This window comes from Cajanus cajan, chromosome 11 (assembly GCF_000230855.2).
Source record: "Cajanus cajan strain Asha chromosome 11, NIPB_CcT2T_4, whole genome shotgun sequence".
Classification (NCBI taxonomy): Eukaryota; Viridiplantae; Streptophyta; class Magnoliopsida; order Fabales; family Fabaceae; genus Cajanus; species Cajanus cajan.
This window is the reverse complement of record NC_138527.1, coordinates 34,685,787-34,705,070: the sequence shown is the minus strand read 5'-3', so window position 1 is coordinate 34,705,070 and position 19,284 is coordinate 34,685,787. Positions and strand designations below refer to the sequence as shown.

General features: G+C 27.7%; 1 protein-coding gene across 1 annotated transcript; it reads right to left on the bottom strand.

Annotated features, from left to right (window-relative positions):
- Nucleotides 1–2,203: 2,203 nt before the first annotated feature.
- On the bottom strand, nucleotides 2,204–8,953 carry LOC109799962 (protein BREVIS RADIX). The gene is made up of 6 exons (XM_020360631.3): nucleotides 8,348–8,953; nucleotides 7,185–7,312; nucleotides 3,994–4,382; nucleotides 3,496–3,634; nucleotides 2,892–3,196; nucleotides 2,204–2,685 (listed from the first exon to the last, which is right to left on the bottom strand). The coding sequence occupies exons 2-6, from the start codon at nucleotides 7,290–7,292 to the stop codon at nucleotides 2,607–2,609; spliced, it is 1,020 nt and encodes a 339-aa protein (XP_020216220.1). The 5' UTR covers nucleotides 7,293–7,312; nucleotides 8,348–8,953; the 3' UTR covers nucleotides 2,204–2,606.
- Nucleotides 8,954–19,284: the final 10,331 nt, after the last annotated feature.

The following is a 19,284-nucleotide window of genomic DNA, read 5'->3' as shown; positions in this document are numbered from 1 at the left end:
ATAAATGTAAGTAATTATACAAGTATAAAGCGTGTGTTTCTGTATATGATAATTCATAAAGGGTAAAATATAAAATGTTAAGTTGCAGATCAGATAACGTTTATATAAATTATAAAATATAGTCAGATTACATCACTAACAAATATGGTCCAACAAAAGTTCCAACAAATATCAACTAATAGAAAATTTAAAAGCTCAACTTCAGCTAACCTTGCCATACTCCCATGAAGAAAAAAAACATGATCATCGTAATTTCAATCACAAGAAAAACAAGCAAGGGTGAGCTAGATTTCAAATTATACAAGTACAGAAAGAAAATATGCATACTATACATCAATCCACCAACTTTACCTTCAACTAGAAGCCTCTGATCAACACACACAAGCATCAAATGTAGATCTACCAGGGAGTCTAGAGAAGAAGAAGAAGAATCAAGAACTCCAAAGCTCCACTCTCTAAAATTCTCGCTCTCTCTATGTTTGTTTAAAAATAAGGTTATAAGGCCTAAATTTCAAAAGAAACCTTCGATGATTTTCTTCATCCAGAGTCAATTGAACCTCTACTTAGAGATCTTAAAAACTCGTTAAACACACCTCAATCACCTTACACAATCATTGCTAAAAAAACCAATAATTTAAAACTTACAATGTTACATATTACATATCCTAAAATTTTAATTTATTATGTAATAAAATAAGATCAACATATGAGATATTTGACTATCAAATTTAATAACATTTAATTTTTAAATTAATTTATTATATAATAAAATAAAATGAACACGTGAGGTTAATGTAATTTTTCTATAAAAAATCATTTTTGAAAAAGGCAAAAATCATTGTTTTTAATTCTTACTAGTGAATTTCAATAGTGTCTATAATATAATAGACATTTTTGTTAAAACTTATTTAAGATAATAACAATTTTTTTAGTAATATTTTTCTTTTTTCTAATAGTGTTTATAATACATGGATAATTTTGCTTTTATTGAATCTTAAAATACATATTATTTATCTATCTTAAAATAAATATTAGAGAGTACAAATAGTTATTTTAAATTTGAGGGTAACTTTGAAGATTAAAGAGAATATTTTATAGATCCAAAACTAAAATTCATTTACTTTATAAGAACTAAAACTAGAGATTTTAAATTTAAGTGCAATAAAAAAAATTATCAAGAACAAGAAAAAATCCAGAACCTGCACATTTTATAACCAAAGGCATCTAAGCGTTAGTTTACGCAAATACAAATAGCAATTGTTCTGAAGTAACCAATATAAGCAAATGATTGACAGCAACCATGACCATAATTGTCATTAGAATTAAAATAATTGAACTTAAGATTAGGAATTTTCATAAGTATTCAGGGTTGAAAAATGTAGAAGTAACATTAACTTTTATTATTAGTATAAACTAGTTAATATGATGAGAATAGATTAAAAAAAAAAAAAGTTTAGATAGTTTATTAGAAAGATTATTTTAAAAAAAAATTTATGTGTGTAATCGGTTTTTGAAAATAACAACAATTTTATTATTAGTATACACTAGTCATGAGAATAGATATAAAAATAGTTATATTTTATATAGTTAATTAGAAAATTAAACTAAGTGTTGAAGAAAAAATATATTTTTTTTTTATATGTATTCGGTTTTTGAAATAAAAAAATGTAAATTATATACATTACTTAATAAAATGAACAAATAGAACAAGATCGATAAACATAATATAAATAAATAATTAAAATTAAAATTTAAGGGCAATAAATCATTTAATATGAGAAGATAAACTAAAATTTTAGAGAATGAGGGGAAAAAAAGTAAAGCAATTTTCATACTTAAATAACATTAAATGACTATTTAGCTTAAGAATTTGCCTAAAAGTTAAAAGAATTACTGTTTCAATAAATGCTAGTGAGCAACTCAGTTTATGATTAAAAAAATTAGCCTTATGACCACAATTGTATCCCGAGAGAAGAAAAGAAAAGTTATTTCTAAGTTAAAAATAAACATGACAGACTATAAATAGTTATTTCCAATTTTAGAACAATGAAAATTATAGAAAATACTTTATAGTTTCAAAAGTAAAATTCATTTATTTTATAATAATTAAAGATAGAGATTTCACATTTAAGAGCAACGGATAATAAAAATTAAAAATTAAAAATTAAAAAGAACAAAGCATAAGACCAAAACCTGCACAATATATAAGAAACAAAAACATTTAAGCATTAAATCACGGAAACACAAGTAACAATTGTTCTGAAGTAACCAATATGAGCAAATGACTAACAGAAACTATGACCACAATTGTAACCACTATCCCGGAAGAAGATAAAAAGAAAAAATAACATAAAGAGAGAAAGGGCCTTATATGACTATTACATCTATATATTATAATATGCAAGATTGACACCCTTAGGGCTTCAAAAGGAGTCACCACAAAAGCAAATTCTTGCATTGTTTGTAATTTAACTAATGGCATGAGACCATCACCATTGGTACTGATGTGAAGGCTAGTTTTCTGTATATAACTTCCACTCCATAAACTGGAATCAACAACACTACAATCTCTAGCAAACAAAACTGAGGATTCCATCCACTTCTCTTCAGAGATATTGAGCTTGAATTCTCTCCCTGTTGTCTTCCCACCATTTCTTTGCATGTCCCTCACCAAACCTCTCACGGCTGCAGCCAGAGTTGATCAAAAATCAGAACCAACTAATAATCTTAGCTCTCTAGATGAAAATTTTAATTCTAATGAAATTTTGGCAACATGTTACATGCAAACTAGGACCATTTAATCATCATGTGAGCAAATTAAGTACATGTTACTAAGATCATATAATATTTTTTTGTTGAGGGACATCATTTTGAAATTATATTAATGTTACCTGAATCTGACACGGCGAAGCTCCTTTGTTCCATCAGCGGATTGCTTGATTGTGATGTACACTCCAGGTTCATCTTGTTCAACCCATTCTGCCTCCATTTCACTGGCATTGCTCATTGAAGCCTCATCTCTAGAAGAGGTGGTTGTCCTTGATGCTTCAACAGATGACCCTGCATTGAGGTTTTGGCCACCACCACCTTGATTCATCGGTGTCCAATCCTTGGCCATGGAAGGGATCACAGGGTTTTCTTGTGAAAATGTCAGTCTTGAGACAGATGAATCTCTTGGTTGTTCAAAGGAAGTAATCTACATTTTGACAAATCTTGAGCAATATGTGATTTGTTGAGGAAAAATAAAGCTTTGATTTATGGTAAAATCTACTCATGATAGTGATAAACATGGGGGTATGTATCAGTAAGAATATCTTAGCTGTTTAAAGGAAATAATCTACATTGAAAAATCTTGAACCATGTATAATTTGTTGAGGAAAAAAGAAAAGCTTTGATTTATGGTAAAGTTTAATCATGATAGTGATGAATGTGTTGGTAATCATTTTTCATAAAAATAACAGTCAATGAAATAGAATGTTAACATCATAAGGGTACCTCATCCTGGTCAGATCTCGAAGGAGTAGTAGTGTTCTGATCTTGCTGATTGTATCTATGGACGTTGTAAAGTTCACTGATTCGCTCGTAATTCTCAGTCCACCATTTTTGAGCCTGCCACCTGTCAAAAATATCTCGGCTGCAAATTTAAATGCCAAGTAATGTCAGTATTTGTTGCTCCTAAAGGGTAATTAGTTTACTTTTTCAACAACTAAATTCTCAAATGCTTTTGTATAATATTAATGAAGGCCTCAAAGTTACGTATTCTTTCACAACTTAGGACATATTGCTATTAAATGTTTTTGCTCCCACCTTCATATCTATCTCCACAAATGGAATCATATGTTCAATATGTGGCAACAGTGCAGAGTTAGGCCAACAATAAGTTACCAATTTAGTTTGAACAGGCGAGTCATTTAAGTGGTCAGACTAAGGAATAAAAAATCTAACATTAGTAAAACCTTGGCATTTATTAAGACTTGTGATATCTTAACATACCTGAAGCGAATTCTTTTGAGATCATTTGCCCCATTAGGAAGAGTCACAAAGGTAATGCTAATCCCTGGTTCAACCTGTGCTACCCACTCCTGGTTTTCTTCTTGATCCTGAACAACTACATCAGGGGCTGGTGCTGCCTCAGGCACTCTAGGGGTCCTATCACCACTGAATCCCCCCATAAATCTTTGGCTACCACCAGTGAAATTGGAGCTCAAATCCCATTTAGGGGTTGAAGTTGAGTTTACACCTCCAATATAGGGGTATGGAACCCCATCAGAAACGGTGTCAAAGTCAGGAAATGGTCTCTGTCCTTTCTTGAAGCTACTGGACCCTGTGCAAGGTTTGCACTGCTTGTAAGCACCTGAAAACTTCAGTGCCATATCCTTCAACTGCATATGCAGAAAAAAGAAATTCAAATTAACATCACTGCATTGAAAGTTTTAATTATGTACCATACATATGTATTATCTGAGAAACATACAAAATTAATGACAAGTGACATCTGATAAGCAAATAAGTCCTTTTAGGATGAAAAACTAATAAAAACAATAAAATTTCTCACCTATCAATCTAGCTGCAAATGGACATTTTGTAATGGCAATAAAGAAGTTACTTTCAATTGAACAATTATTTTAAGATTGATTATTATTAACTGTTTTATCATAACACGCCACCAAGAGATAAATTTAGACGTGAAACGTGCCATCAGAATACTACTGTTATATAAAAGTGCATTAAAATTATTTCAAGACGAATATAACTGTATGTATATTTATTTTCAAAAGATGCATAATACATACATGTACTTGGTCAACACTACACCTTCATATAAACCTACTTTTACAGATCATTCTGCTTTAACAGAATATCTCAAACTTTTAGAAAATTGAGATTCTTGAATAGTTACACATATTCTGCATCTATGATTTTGACCATTGACACTTAAAATTAGGTGGGGGAGAGTTTAAAAATATTTTTTTAGTACTTAAGAATGTGTTAAAGCTTTCAAAACACCTGAGTGCTGTACTTTCCCCTACAGCTAACAATGTAGATCCCCATTCAAATATTCCTTTCCTTTTGAAAATCCAATATAAATCTAATTGTCTCGTTAAGTGATGCAGTTGATAGACAAAAAGTTATATATAGAAAACCAATTCTCAACTTGCCAGAAGAAGATAATACAATTAATGCAATTAAAACTCTCAAAAGCCTTTTAGTTTATTAATATTGGACACCCCGCACCCCCAAAAAAGAAAAACTAGAGTAAGTTAAATAATTTAGAGACATCCACTTGGATTTCAATAGAGCATGAAGCAGAAGTGTTTGTCAAATGGCATACATGGAAAGATTAGGGAAACTAAGTCTGGAAGTTTTGAAACATAAATTAAAAAATATATGTTTGGATGAAACTAGATGGAGTCTAAGGTTTAAGGCTTGTGTCAATTTCGAAGCATCGTCCAATACCTTTACAGCTGGGATGGTGGAGAATGTACTTTGTGTATAGGATACAAGTGGATGACAACAACATCAGTGAACATGAACATCCATTATAGGAACCTTATATATATCCTACTATCAACTATGTACCCCCAATGGAAAGCATTTCCTGTTTGTAGAAATCTCCAACAATATCTATCCAAATATTACTTGTCAACATTTTCACACAAATCAGAAACATATGGTTCAAAATAGTTAGGATGGGCATCAGAACGTGCCTCACATACAAGTCTCTAATCTTGTAATTCAAATCTTTTAAACTTTACTGACAAGGATGAAGGATAAGCATAAAGATGAAGGTAACTAATAAGCAAACATAACAAGAGAAAACAAAAAATTGAGATGCTCATGCATGGCTAATGGCTAATGGTGTAAAAACTAATATCCTCCATTAATAATAACGGATAACCATTCTCTTCGTAATAAGTCTTAATTACCCTATTATTAATAATTATCTTCATAATAAGTATTTATTACTGCATAATTATCCTACTTTCAATAACTTTGTAATTGCTCTCTCCATATTACTCCATAATAATAGTTACCTATTGGAACCTCCTTAATGAAATCATAATGACTCATCAATCCACAACGACGGTTATACGGCTAGCTGTCCAATCGGTTACTAAGCTCAGCTATTAAAGAGATTTAGGGGCACAATCAAAAGCAACTCACTCAATGACATTGCTCTTGTACTTCTAGTTCTAGAGGACCTACTAATATTCTAGCCAAAACACTAATAAATGTCAATATATTTTTTCTGACAAAAAACAATATTATTATTATTATTATTATTATTATTATTATTATTATTATTATTATTATTATTATTATTATTATTATTATTGTTATTGTTATTATTTTGCATATGCACATAATAGAAACTTTTGGGACGACAAGAATTCAAGAATGGGCCACACCAAGATACGAATATAGCATTCCCTTCTGTGCTAGGCATCTTTTTCAAACATTACTCAAACCGCGGAATGTGGAACATGTTGCCACAATGCCACTGTCCCAAATCAAAGAAATTTTAACTTTTACCACACAATTGCTTTTACTTCCAAAAAAAAAAAGTGGGTAAATTAAGTAATGGTAAGGTCGATCAATGATAAGTGAATAATCTCAAAGTACTTACTTTAGGGTGCTATACTAGTGAAATGACAATTAAAAATCGGCACATTAGGTGGTAAAATTCTACAGCTATAGCTATAAATTATGCCGTCACTATTATAAAGTCTGATTCAACCCACCTTGCTACCCTCATGTGCAATTATAAGTAGCCGAAAAAGGGCACTGGGAACCTACTTGACGAGTTGGTTCCGTAATTTGTAACTCAAGAGAGAATAAGCTACATGGTTGACGATGCTATATATATGGTCACGTCAGGTCAGCACCACATGCATGAAAATAAAACCAATTAATGGACCAAACCGTGGGAGGAAGTGGACCATGCATCAACAGCAAAAGTGGCCATAACACAACACATACGTCATCCTAAACCAAAACAATCCCTGCCTAGATAACTATAGTATCCCTGTGGTGTATATCACATAAATACACGTGGAGGCAAAAGATCGAAAGGGGTGGTCCCCACATCAATATTGGGTTTGATTTTGTTTGTTTTCACCAAGATGGGAAAAGAAGCTAAGCTGCAAAAGAAAAGTGTGAAAGAGTGAGATGGGACTAAGAACCTGCGAGCTCAGGCTTTTGACGGCTTCTTTTGTACTCGGCGTGCCACTCTCACCACCTTCTTCCTCATCCTCCGCCGTTTGCTTCGTACAACTTATGCATGGAAACATTTTCACCACTTTTTCCCTTCCTGCACACAAACAAAGCATTTCTGGTTAAATTCCACTGAATCAATATGCATGCATTGGTTTTCCAAGAATCAGAAACAATAGATATATATATATAAATGAAAATGAAAAACGTTTAAGGATAAAGTTGAGAAATGAGGATCACTTTCATTGAATAAAACAGTGACATGGAATGGCCATTTCCGGCAAGTAAAAGCAATGTCAATTAGGTTTTCAGGGAAAGGCAGCGAAATAAAGAAGAAACAAGTTAGAATGCAACAAGTAATGAAATAAGAATAAGAATTACAAAAGAAAACTGTTTGAAACTCCAAAGTAGTAACAATATCCTTCACGAGAAACAAAATGGTCCTGAGATAAAAATACAAAAAGGAAAAGCAATTATCTCGAAGGAGGCTCGGGATCAGAGCAAGAGCAAAAGCTAGGCACCCCAAAAACCGAAAAGAAGGAATAATTGAAAGCGAAAAGAAACAAAACGGTGACAATTGAGAATAAATGCAAAGCAAGCCATTCATCCTCGTTGGAAGAATGTGATGAAGAATACAATGTTATTGTTATGTTATGCTACGCCACTCACTCACTGAGTGGTGCAAGCAGTAATAAGTAATGTGGGGTTGGTGCTTTATCGTACAGAAATCGAAAATAAAAGAAGCAAAGCGTGTCGAAGCCGAAGTTTTCTGACACCTCCCTCACGCACCAGTCTACTCTTCTGATTCTCTCTTTATCTTTTGTGTAAATCACAATCAATATCCACGTTCTCCCAGATAAGATTACACTCCAAAACCCAACAAAACCAAAATAGAGAGAGAAAAACTCAGTGCCATTATTACTCGTTCCAAATAAATAATAATAATACAAACACACACAAAAAAATATTTTTTTACAAGATTAAGCACAAAAAAAAACATGGGTAGACCGTGGAATGAATGTTTGTCGGAAGATGAAAGGTGTGAGAGAGAGAGGCAAGGAGACAGAAGAAGAAGAAGAGAATTGTATAATGGAAGTGATGTCATTACTATAACTATTCGAAAACGACTTACCAAACTAAACAGAGAGAAAAGAATGTTGTACTCTTCTCTTGTTGTGAGCTTCAGGTTTGGGTTTGGCCCCTCTTTATACTAATTTCTCTTCCCTCGACCGCATCGCCTGAAACTGAAGCAAGCACGCACATGGATTGCGTTTCGCTTTCCAACCGCCACGATCAAAAACCGCGCTTGCTAAGTGGGGTTGTCGTTTAGCGCATGGCCGTGGAGACGCTGAAACGCAGCCACATGGCGAATGACAACGAAGATTTCGCAAACACAGCTCAGTGTAGAAGTGAAGAAGACAAAACCAGTGGCGCGGAAATTTGGATTGTAGCTGCGACGAAACAACGAGAAGGGCAATGCTGAGCTGGGAAATGCAGAAGAAGAGAGTGAGTCGCGATATATTGAGACGATATTTTTGTGGTTTGAAGAGGGAGACAGAGTTTGAGGTTGTCGTGTTTATATTTGAAGGAGGTGATGGTGACGGCGTTAAGTTTCACAGAAAATGTTTTTGGAACATTTGGGGCCTACGTGTCTGGGTTGGCTTGATCCAATGGTGAAATTTGTAAGAGAGGGACACGTGGCGTGTTGTGGTTGGATTTGATGTGTTTTGAGTCAGAATGGATGGCTAGTATTATCTCAGGAAATTGGGTTTTAGACAGGTTTGAATTTTGGAAGTTTTCCGTGGGCAGATTAATGAAGGTTTAATTGAAATTTAATTTTCATCTTTAAATTTATGGTTTTTGAAACCACTTTTTTTTTTCCTGGTAATCTTTAATTTTCATCTTTGTTTTTCGATTTAAATATTGTGTAAATTAAAGAGAATATAAAAAAGTGTAAAGTGACATTAATTTATAGTATAAAATAATAATAAAAGTATAATATTTAAATAAAATTAAGAAAAAGTAATTCTACTTTTTTATAGTTTTAGTTTAGTTAAATTATACTTTTATCTCCAAATTTATTTTTTTTAGATTTAATTTAGTTTTATTATTTTAATAAATTTAATATGATTCACTAATTGAATAAATTTTGATATTGATCTCTGTAATTTTTTTTCATCCTTTTAAAATTGGTAAATATTTCTTTTTATCCTTAATATATATATATAAGGAATATATTTTGACAATCACCTTTTTAGTCTGCATTTTTTAGTGAATTATTATATCACTTGAATGTATAAAAAAAAAATTATCTTTTTTTAAATAATTATGTACAACTTCTAATATTTGTCCATGTGTAACTATTAGATGCACGAAGTGTTTTTACTCCTCTAATTCTTATAAAAAGAATAAATTTTAATTTTAATCTCTATAAAATATCTTTTTATAACTTTCATCCTTCTAAAATAAAGTAATTATTTGTTGTGCAAAGCAGTAATTTAGAATAAATAAATTATATTTGTTTTAAGAATGTATAAAAAAATTAGAGGTATTACACGCTAATATGATATTGTATCATTGACAATTGTAAGTAACACCTAAAATTATTAGATAATCTTGTACAGATAGTTAAAATCATCCCATAAAACTCATTTTAACATTATAACTAGGTAAAAAATTCTTTAGTTAATATTAATATTCAATTATATATATATATACATATAATTTATTTTTATTTTTAAAATGTTCAATTTGATCAATTTTCTTAAAAATGTTTAATATTGTTGTTTATTTTAATTTTATTACAACATTTTTTTAAAATTATAAGAAAAAATTGAACTATTTATTAGTCAATGGGTTTTACAATGAATTTAAAGTGATTGGCCCTTGTTATTCCATGTTCATCATTTTATTCACAGAAGTTGCAAGCTCACTTAAGTTGACTGTTTGTTTTTCACATTAGAATGCATGGCCTTAATTAGGGCTGGACCTTGTGGCATGACCATTGTTTGTTTTTCAGATTAGAAAATAAATTTTTTCTTAGTACTTTATATCCAAAAGTTAAGAAATTGAGGGTTTCATGCCCATTGCTTTTTTTTTTTAAGATCTCCTATAATACTTAATTTTCCTCCAATAGCACGTTCATTCAACCATCTTCCTATATCATTGAATCATTTTATAAGCCAAGGAGTTTATCAATGAATTCAAAGTGATTAGACCCTTATTATTCAATATTGATTAGTTTGTTCACTTAAGTTACAAGTTCACTTAAGTTTTTTTTTTTTTTTTATATTAGAATGCATATTGGTCTTGGGAATGGAACTTGTGGCATGGCCATTGTTTGTTACATGGTTAAGGACAAACGATTAATAGAGTCACGTAATTTAATAATAAGATAAGATGCATTTGAACTTTAGTCTCAGTCATTTGAACTTGTGGCATATCAATAGCAAGGCCTTGTATGTATTGTTTAACGCTAGCTACTTACTCCTATCATGGTGATAAAAATAAAATAAAAATTTTACTTTATTAAAAAAAAAAATTTTAAATTAAAATGAATGGTCTTAGCGTGGAACCAATGACATGGAGATTACATGTAACAATCATGTAATAACCATGAATTTCATTTTTCACATTATTATTATTATTGCTAACTATAATCATAATGAATTTTTTAGATCTTTTTTAAAATTGTTGACAACTTGTTGTATAATAATAGTCTATATTCTTTGCATGTCATCTTTCACCAAAAAGTTTTCACTTTCAATTAGTGTTTTGAGCATGGTTTTTAAAATTAGATTAAATCAACTAATTAAATTATTTGATTGAGAATTGATCTTTAATCAATTTGGTTGACTTATCAAACCTTTTACAACTAATAGGTGGAAAATTAGTAGAATTAATTCAAAACTAGTTAAATTCAATTAAACTAATTTGAACCAATACAATTAATTTTTTACTTTTAAAATTTAATTTAAAAATATTTTTAATAAAAAATACATATTTGATAAAAAAAATTATAAATTAGAGAAATTTTTTTTTAATACTTGTCTTATAAATACAATTTAATCATTTATGTTAATTTAAAATTTTAATATCTTTGTTTTTAAATTTTATACAATATTAATTTGATTACTTTTATTCTAGATATAAACTTGTTATTATTAATGGACATTGTTATATTTTATTAAAATGTAAACTTAAAATATTATATTATATTTAGTTTAGAATTTTATATATACATTAAATGTTAAGAACCTATGAATAATGTTTTATTTTAATTTTTAGTATTATAAAATTATGATATTATATTTATTTAATATATTTTATAATAATAATAATAATAATAATAATTAGGCTTAAATATGTTTGTCCTAAAATTGATCTTTTTAGTCTAATAATTTGAAGAACCTATGAATAATTCTTATAATCAAAATTTGTTAGTGAATCTGTGAGCCTATTAGTATTTTTATTAGTGAAAACATCACATTGAATCAAATAGGTATTGAATAACTATCTCAATCTATCATTGTTATATATATTACCTATATTTTGATGGAATAAAACAAGATTTTTTTATATTACAAGAATTAAGATCAAATTTAAATTTGGGAAACCAAAATCAAATTTACTCTAAATTTAAAAAATTAAAAATATATTTAAGTCTCATAATAATTATTTTATTAATATTAATTTGATCACCATTAAACCAAAATTAAATTATTAAAGTTTAAATCAATATTTAAACTAGTTCAATTACTTATCCAATTCCAAAAATATTGATTTTGAGTGATAGGCACAATGCTTTCCAAGATGACATCCACATGCATAGCAAATAATGGGAAGCCTTTCATCATCTACCTTACTAATTCCCATTAAGTTAAACATTTCTTTCCACAAGTTGTGTAAGATATATTTGAATGTAGATTCTACCAAACCTCTATTTTTCACTTTTAATGTATTTTTGACGTCCTTGATTGGCTTCCTTACAGTTAATGTTATTGTTACTAGTAAACTCTTATCCCAATATACTAAATTTAACACTAGAAATTTAATATAAATTAAGACATAATCTACCTTGTGTCATGTCACCAGTGGGCCTTATATTTTGGAGCATTCTCTAAAATTGTAACACGTTGTTTCTTTAATTGATAATTTTGCTAGCCATTTGGATCAAATTGTAAAAGAGTCATTGTCATTTATAGGGCATTTTTTTGTTCATAGCAAACACCCAATACCATGAGTGTTGTTCTTCACATTATTGTTACTTGTTAATCGTAACATATTCCTGAATATTCTCCGAGATCGATGCTCGTAATCTGTTGTGTACCACCCATTGTTCTATACAAGTTTTTGATTTTTCTATAAAATGGTAACTCCTTGATTCCTTAATTAATAAATTCGCCCACGTATCAAATCTATTAGTCTGGAAGATGACATTACCTTTTTTCAATATAATCATTAATTGTCACTTATTGGTGTGCATTTTTAGCATGTAATAATCATTCAATTATCATGAATGTTGTTTTTTGAATTATCATCGGTCCGAAATCGAATCCAACCATCATTAATGTTATTTTCCATATTATTGCTTACTAGAATCATAAATAATCCCTAATTATTCTCCATGATGTTTGCAACTTGTTTTGTTACCACCCCTCCTCTCTACATGTTCTTCTTTTGTTGAAAAGTTTCAACTACCAGAGTTCGGTGCATGATTTGAATTGTTGGGTACAGTTCTCCTCATAGCATCTACATATGCAAAGCAAATGATGTGAAGTCTTTACTATATCTTGCATCGATGATCATTTCAACTAAACTTTCTTCACCATCAAGATCAATTTTAATGTATATTTAAGCAAATATTTATTTATCAAACTCAATTTTTAACTCAAATTTAACTTATTTGATTCAAAAATTAAATTCAATAAATTAATTATCAAATTAAATTTTAAAATGTTTTTAAATTAATCCAATTCAATGTCATCCCCAGAGTTCATGCTCACTACTTTCTTTTCCCTAAATATCCTTTGCACTTTCCCTTCTACAATAGTTTCTTGGGATGAGAGTGTGTGAATATGATTTATGACCCCTCCAATTTTTTTGTTGGTCTTTATATTGTTCATTTTATTAATTTTTTTTTCTTATTGTCATATGTTTTACTCTATTTTCATTTATTATCTTCTTCTTTTCTCCTTTTTTTTTATTGACTAGCATGCTTTTTGAGTGGTAGTTAAAAATATATTTAAAATAAATATTATTTGAGTATATTTTAATTTATTAATATGATTTATATAGTGTTTTTATTCCAAGTAATTTTTATGTGTGACTTATTTATCTTTTTTTTTTTAATTTGGAGGGGGGTGCTTTGATTATAATTAAATTATCTTTTCACTAAATTTAAACAACCTAGACCGTTAATCATAGAGGACCTTGTCCATGTCCAAGTCCAACCATAGTTGTATATATAATTTAAACATCAAGACATAAGTCACATCATATTCCAAAATAAATTTTAACTAAAATTGGTTTTATTTAAAACTAATTTTACCAAAACTAATTAACAAAAATACACTAATAATTAAAAGAGAGTTCAATAAGTGGAAAATTTTACTACTTATAAATAGCTTTGAAAACTTAATCAGCATTGCTTGTGTATATTATAAAGTAAAGAATAAAATGCATCTGGACATATATTTTTTCTAAAGGAGAATCGAGAGAGAAAGAATAACGTTGCCTTCCACGTTAAGTGTACGTTTGAACTTTAAAGGGTTGCATGTGCAACAATTTTTTGCCATGCTAAACAAATTTTAGCTAGATCAGATTATTCTAAACCTGGTGAGTTTTGTGCTTTTCGTGATCATCATCATCCTTTTCATAAAAGCTCATCACTGTCTTCATCAATGCTTCAAGTTTCATTGACCAAAAACCACATGCATGAAGCTTATTCGATCAAAAGAAGCATGGAGTAGTAATAGTGCTTTTTCAATTCATACTTATCAAACTTGATGGTAGCTATAAGATTCTAGATTCTTATTAGACTCTACCGAAACAAAGCATAACAACGTATTCAATTCTAAAAGCTGAACTTACGTTGCAATTCCATTGATCGATCTCCTTTAATAAGTTTGATAGGACCAATCCAACCAAAAATTATTCTTAATTTCTTTTTATGTAAATATACATAATTCATTTCTTATGATCAGTTTTTTCCCCCTATTATATGTTAATAATATTGAAAGTATTGAGAAAGAATATGCAAATATTACCACTTCACAAGCAACGGTATATAATATAACTCCAGGCAAAAGTTTTTTTTTAAGTCATTCAATAATAAAGAATACATATTTTAAAAAGTGTTTAATTTTTTTTATCTGATTCTAAATTGATTATTAAATTAATCTGTATAATCAAATTCAGAAAATTTAATAATCAATTGATTCCTTATTTAAAAATTGAAAAAAGTTCATTGATCTAAATAATAGTCTCTAAACTTTTTTTTTTATATATAAACAAAAAGATATTGGAAACCAAGAATATTAATGAGAGAGAAAGTTCAGAAATTGAAAGTAAAAATTGGTAAAAGTTTAATATCTAAAACTATAAAAAAAAATTCAAGAATTAATAGTAAAAAAAAAAAAAGAGAGAGATGAAAGACTATAAATATATTTATTTTTTTAATTAATAAAATACTTTAATTATTTTATATATATAATTTAATATTTCAAGTAGTGTTTAATTTTCACATTTAAAAATTTAAAGATATTTAAGTCATTATATTTAAAGATAGTTTTTTTTACACGATAAAAAGATAGTTAGTTATATTCTTCAAGAAAAAATTATCATCAATAAAGTGGGTAACATTTCTATCTAATAACACATTATTGATTTTGATCAGTTTACTAGAATTCAAACTACGCAGTAGATTAGTTTGTCGTGGTTTTTGCTGCTACATACATAAAGAATTCATAATTTGTACAGAAGAATTCAACATAAATACGTTCAAATGAAGAAGAAGGAGAAAAAAAAAAGCATCTTAAAAGAGACAAAAGTTGATCCTGCAGTGTTGGAATTAGTCTGTTCCCAAAATACGACATTTCACTATTCTGTCTGCTCATTTGCTGAACTAGAATTGTACCTTTTCTTCGGCCACTGAATGTTGCATGCGATTCTACTACTATAATAAAAGAGAAGGGCAAGTGGGCAAAAAATAATAAAAAGAATAGATAAATTTATTTTTAGTCTCTCAAATTTAAAATTATTATTTTTAGTCTATATAATTTTAAAAAAATTTATTTTAATTTTTATATTTAACTTTTGTTAAGAAATTTATCACATATTATTGTATAAAATTTACATATTGATATTTTTATTAGTGAAAATATCACATTAAATATGGTTAATATCGCATAATTATCTTAATTAGTCACTTTCAAATATGTTATTGGTGATCTAAGGAACTAAAATAAAATTTTTAAAATTACAAAGATTAAAAATAATAATTTTAAATTTAAGAGACCAAAAATAAATTTCCTTTAAATTTAATGGATTAAAAACATGTTTAACCGAAAGAAAAAATAATCATAGGATGAGATTGATGAGAGTAGGTTACTGAATAAGGTTTCGTCCAATCTGTTTATGTGTCAATGCTCTATTTGGCTGGATCGCCAGAGATTCCAAATCAAAATTGGAATTGAAGGAACATTTTTCAATCTTGTCAAATGCTTCCATAACATACGAAACAGAAGTCCCTCTGCTATGTTTGATTTAGGAAAAAATAATGAAAAAAAGGGAAAAGAAACAAAGAAAAAATAACATACACCCTTGATATATATAAATTATTAACAAACACTTATAAAATAATATCATTATTTAAGTATTTATAAAATGTTGTTTTATTTTAAAAATTAAATTTTAGTTGAAAATAAAATTAAAAATATTAAAATAACTAAATAATTTTTTAAAAAAAATAACGATATACATCACAACAATATTAAAAATAAAATTAGTCATCGTTCATCTAGTTTTAGTTTATAAAAAATAATTATTAATAAAATATGAAAAATAATTATATAAATAATCATGATTAAAAATCAAGAACCATAAATATAAAAAAATTAAAAATTAATTTTATATATTTTATAAAATCACAATTAAAAAGTTATTATATAAATATCAATAACAAAATTATCCCAAATGTGCTAATTTAGAGGGGAAAAAAGTTGAGATTTTTTTTTATATAATAGGGGAATGTGAATTCTAGGAAGAAGAGATAGAAAAAAAAAATTTGAAGAAGAAATAAAAAGGAACAAAAACTCTTAGAGGGGGTAATAAAAAAACTATAAAACTGATTTTTAATGAAAGAATAAAAAAGAAAATAAAAATAAGAAGTTTTTAATGTTGTTGACAAGATTTGGACTTAAGTATTTTTCCAATAAATTTTCACATAAGTAATAAACTATATTAGATAATTTATCAAAATAAATTCAAAATATCTTATAAATTACTCAAAAAATATTTTATAAGTTTGTCTAAATACTCTTATAAGTACTTGTAGGATAAACTAAGAGGGATGTATTGGTTTAGGATTTCGTAGGATTTTAAAAGACTTTTTTTGAGTAAAAAAGTCCATTGGTATTCAATTAGGATTTTATGTCACTTAAAAATAATCCAGTGGTATTCAATCTGGATTTTCAAGATTTTTTAAAGAGTCCATTAAAATCCACTGGTATTCATTTGAGATTTTTTACAACTTAAAAACAATCCATTGGTATTAAAAAATATAAGGATTTTAAAGGATTGTTGTGTGAGAGGGATTTTGAAGGACTTTCTAGTGTTATCTATAAATACCAGATTCATAAAACAATCTCATCCAAACCCATCGGATTTTGAAGGATTGTTTGAAGTGATTTTTCAAGTGTTTCATGAATTTTCAAGTGAGTTTTTCATCTTTTTTTTTCTATGCTCGTGTCTTCTCCATTTTTTCTCTACTAATAATACTACACTATTGTTCATTGCTCATATATAATATTGTAGTACTCTTCTCATCCCATTCCCCTATTTTGTGAAACTCTAATATGTAAATGATAGTGTCATTGACTTGTTCTATTTTTCTGTTCGTTCTCTTTAATTGACTTGCTTTATTTTATTCTATGAAGTTGAATTTGTTCCTTTATATAACACAAAAAAATGCTTGAAATTTCAATTTTTAAGTGGTAATTTTTTTTATAACACACGTCAAGAAAAGAAAAAGGTGAAAGATGAAATTGATATGATAATCTCTACAGTATATATATATATATATATATATATATATATATATATATATATATATATATATAAAAGATGAATTTGTTAGGATTTTTGTGAGTAGAATGAGATAAAAATGGATCTTAATTGAGAGAAGAACTCTCTCAGCATAAAAATTGCGAACTCTCTCCTTTCCTTTAATTTGTTACTCTTATCCCTCCTCCTTTTATGACTCAACAATTATTTTATTTTATTTACTATGAATTTTTCTTTTTTATTTTTATATTGTGAAATTAAGATATTTTATATTTAAAAAAAAAGAAAATTAACATAAGACATTGCAGTATTTAATTTTTTAGGATTTAGGATTTATGCCTTCATTAGCTTATTTTTTTTAAAAAGAAAATATTGTTAAAATATTTGTTATAATAATTTACATTTATAAATATCGTTAAAAATTATCATATAATATATAACTAAAATAGTATACATATATATATACATATATATATATATATTCTCTATATCTAAATACTTTCGTTTATATAAAAAAAATTATATATCTAAATATTTTTTTAGTATCGAATATACTGATTTTTTTATATAAAAATTATCTTATGTTTCTATATTTTCGTTTTAACATTTTTTTTATAATGACTGAGGTATTTGATCCATTTGGATAGCCAAGATATATTCGATCTTGTATGATTGATGTGCTTCTAAAAATAATAATATAATTTTATTGATTTTGTCTCTTATCCATAATTATTTATATAACTATTTTTCAACATATATTATTTTAGTAATTCAAATGGGAGATTCAGAAGGAAATAATAAAGAAAAAAGAAAAGAGAAAGAAAACTATGAAGCTTGGACCAAGGAGGATTCTGATGAATTGTTACAATTGATAGTGGATGTTATAAAAAGAGGATAGAATATTATGGAGAATTATTATTATTATTTAACTAGACATTATTGTTTTTTTTATATTATTTTTGTCTTTGACTCTTTTTAAATTTGAATGTATGATTTTTTTTTTAAATCTTATCAAATGTCAAAACTTCACAAAATCCCACAGAATCCATTAAAATCCTGATTTAAAAGTCTTGCAGAATCCATAAAAATCCTGATTTTAAGTCTTGTAAAATCTTGCAAAATCTTAAAAGTCATGAAAATCCTGCAAAGTCTTTTAAAATCCGCAAGATTTTTTTTAACTAAAAAAGTCCTTTAAAATCCTAATCCAATACACCCCCTTAAGTAAAAATGAGTTGTTCATAAACTCTTTGAAAGAGATCTATAAACAATAATTTGTTACTTTTTTTACAATAATTATATTAAAAAACATATAATGATAATTTATGATAAATTGACTATATAACTTTTATATATATATTTTTAATACATGAAAATTAAATCCAAAGAATTAATTGTTTAAGTGTGTGTTTAGTTTCACTAAAGAAAAATTGCCTAAAAAAACATAGCAAGTTAGCCAAGAAGAAGTTGCTTCAACATTAGTAGAAAAAACTCTCTTGAATTGTACATATCTCAACACCAAACACACGCAAGATGTTTAGTTGGATAAAAAGTAAAAGAAAAGAAAAGAAAGTATATGTAAAATAACACAAATGCCTTAAATAAAAATAATATAAATAAAGGTATTTATGTCTTTTACATTTATAAAAGCTTTTATTCTTCCCTTTTCCTTACAATTTAAAAAGAAACACTTTTTATGCGTGACATATAATTTTTCCTTTTCTCTTTGTGCACATTGAGGGAAATATTTTAAAATGTGATGTTTTCTTTCCTTGCAAAATCATCCTT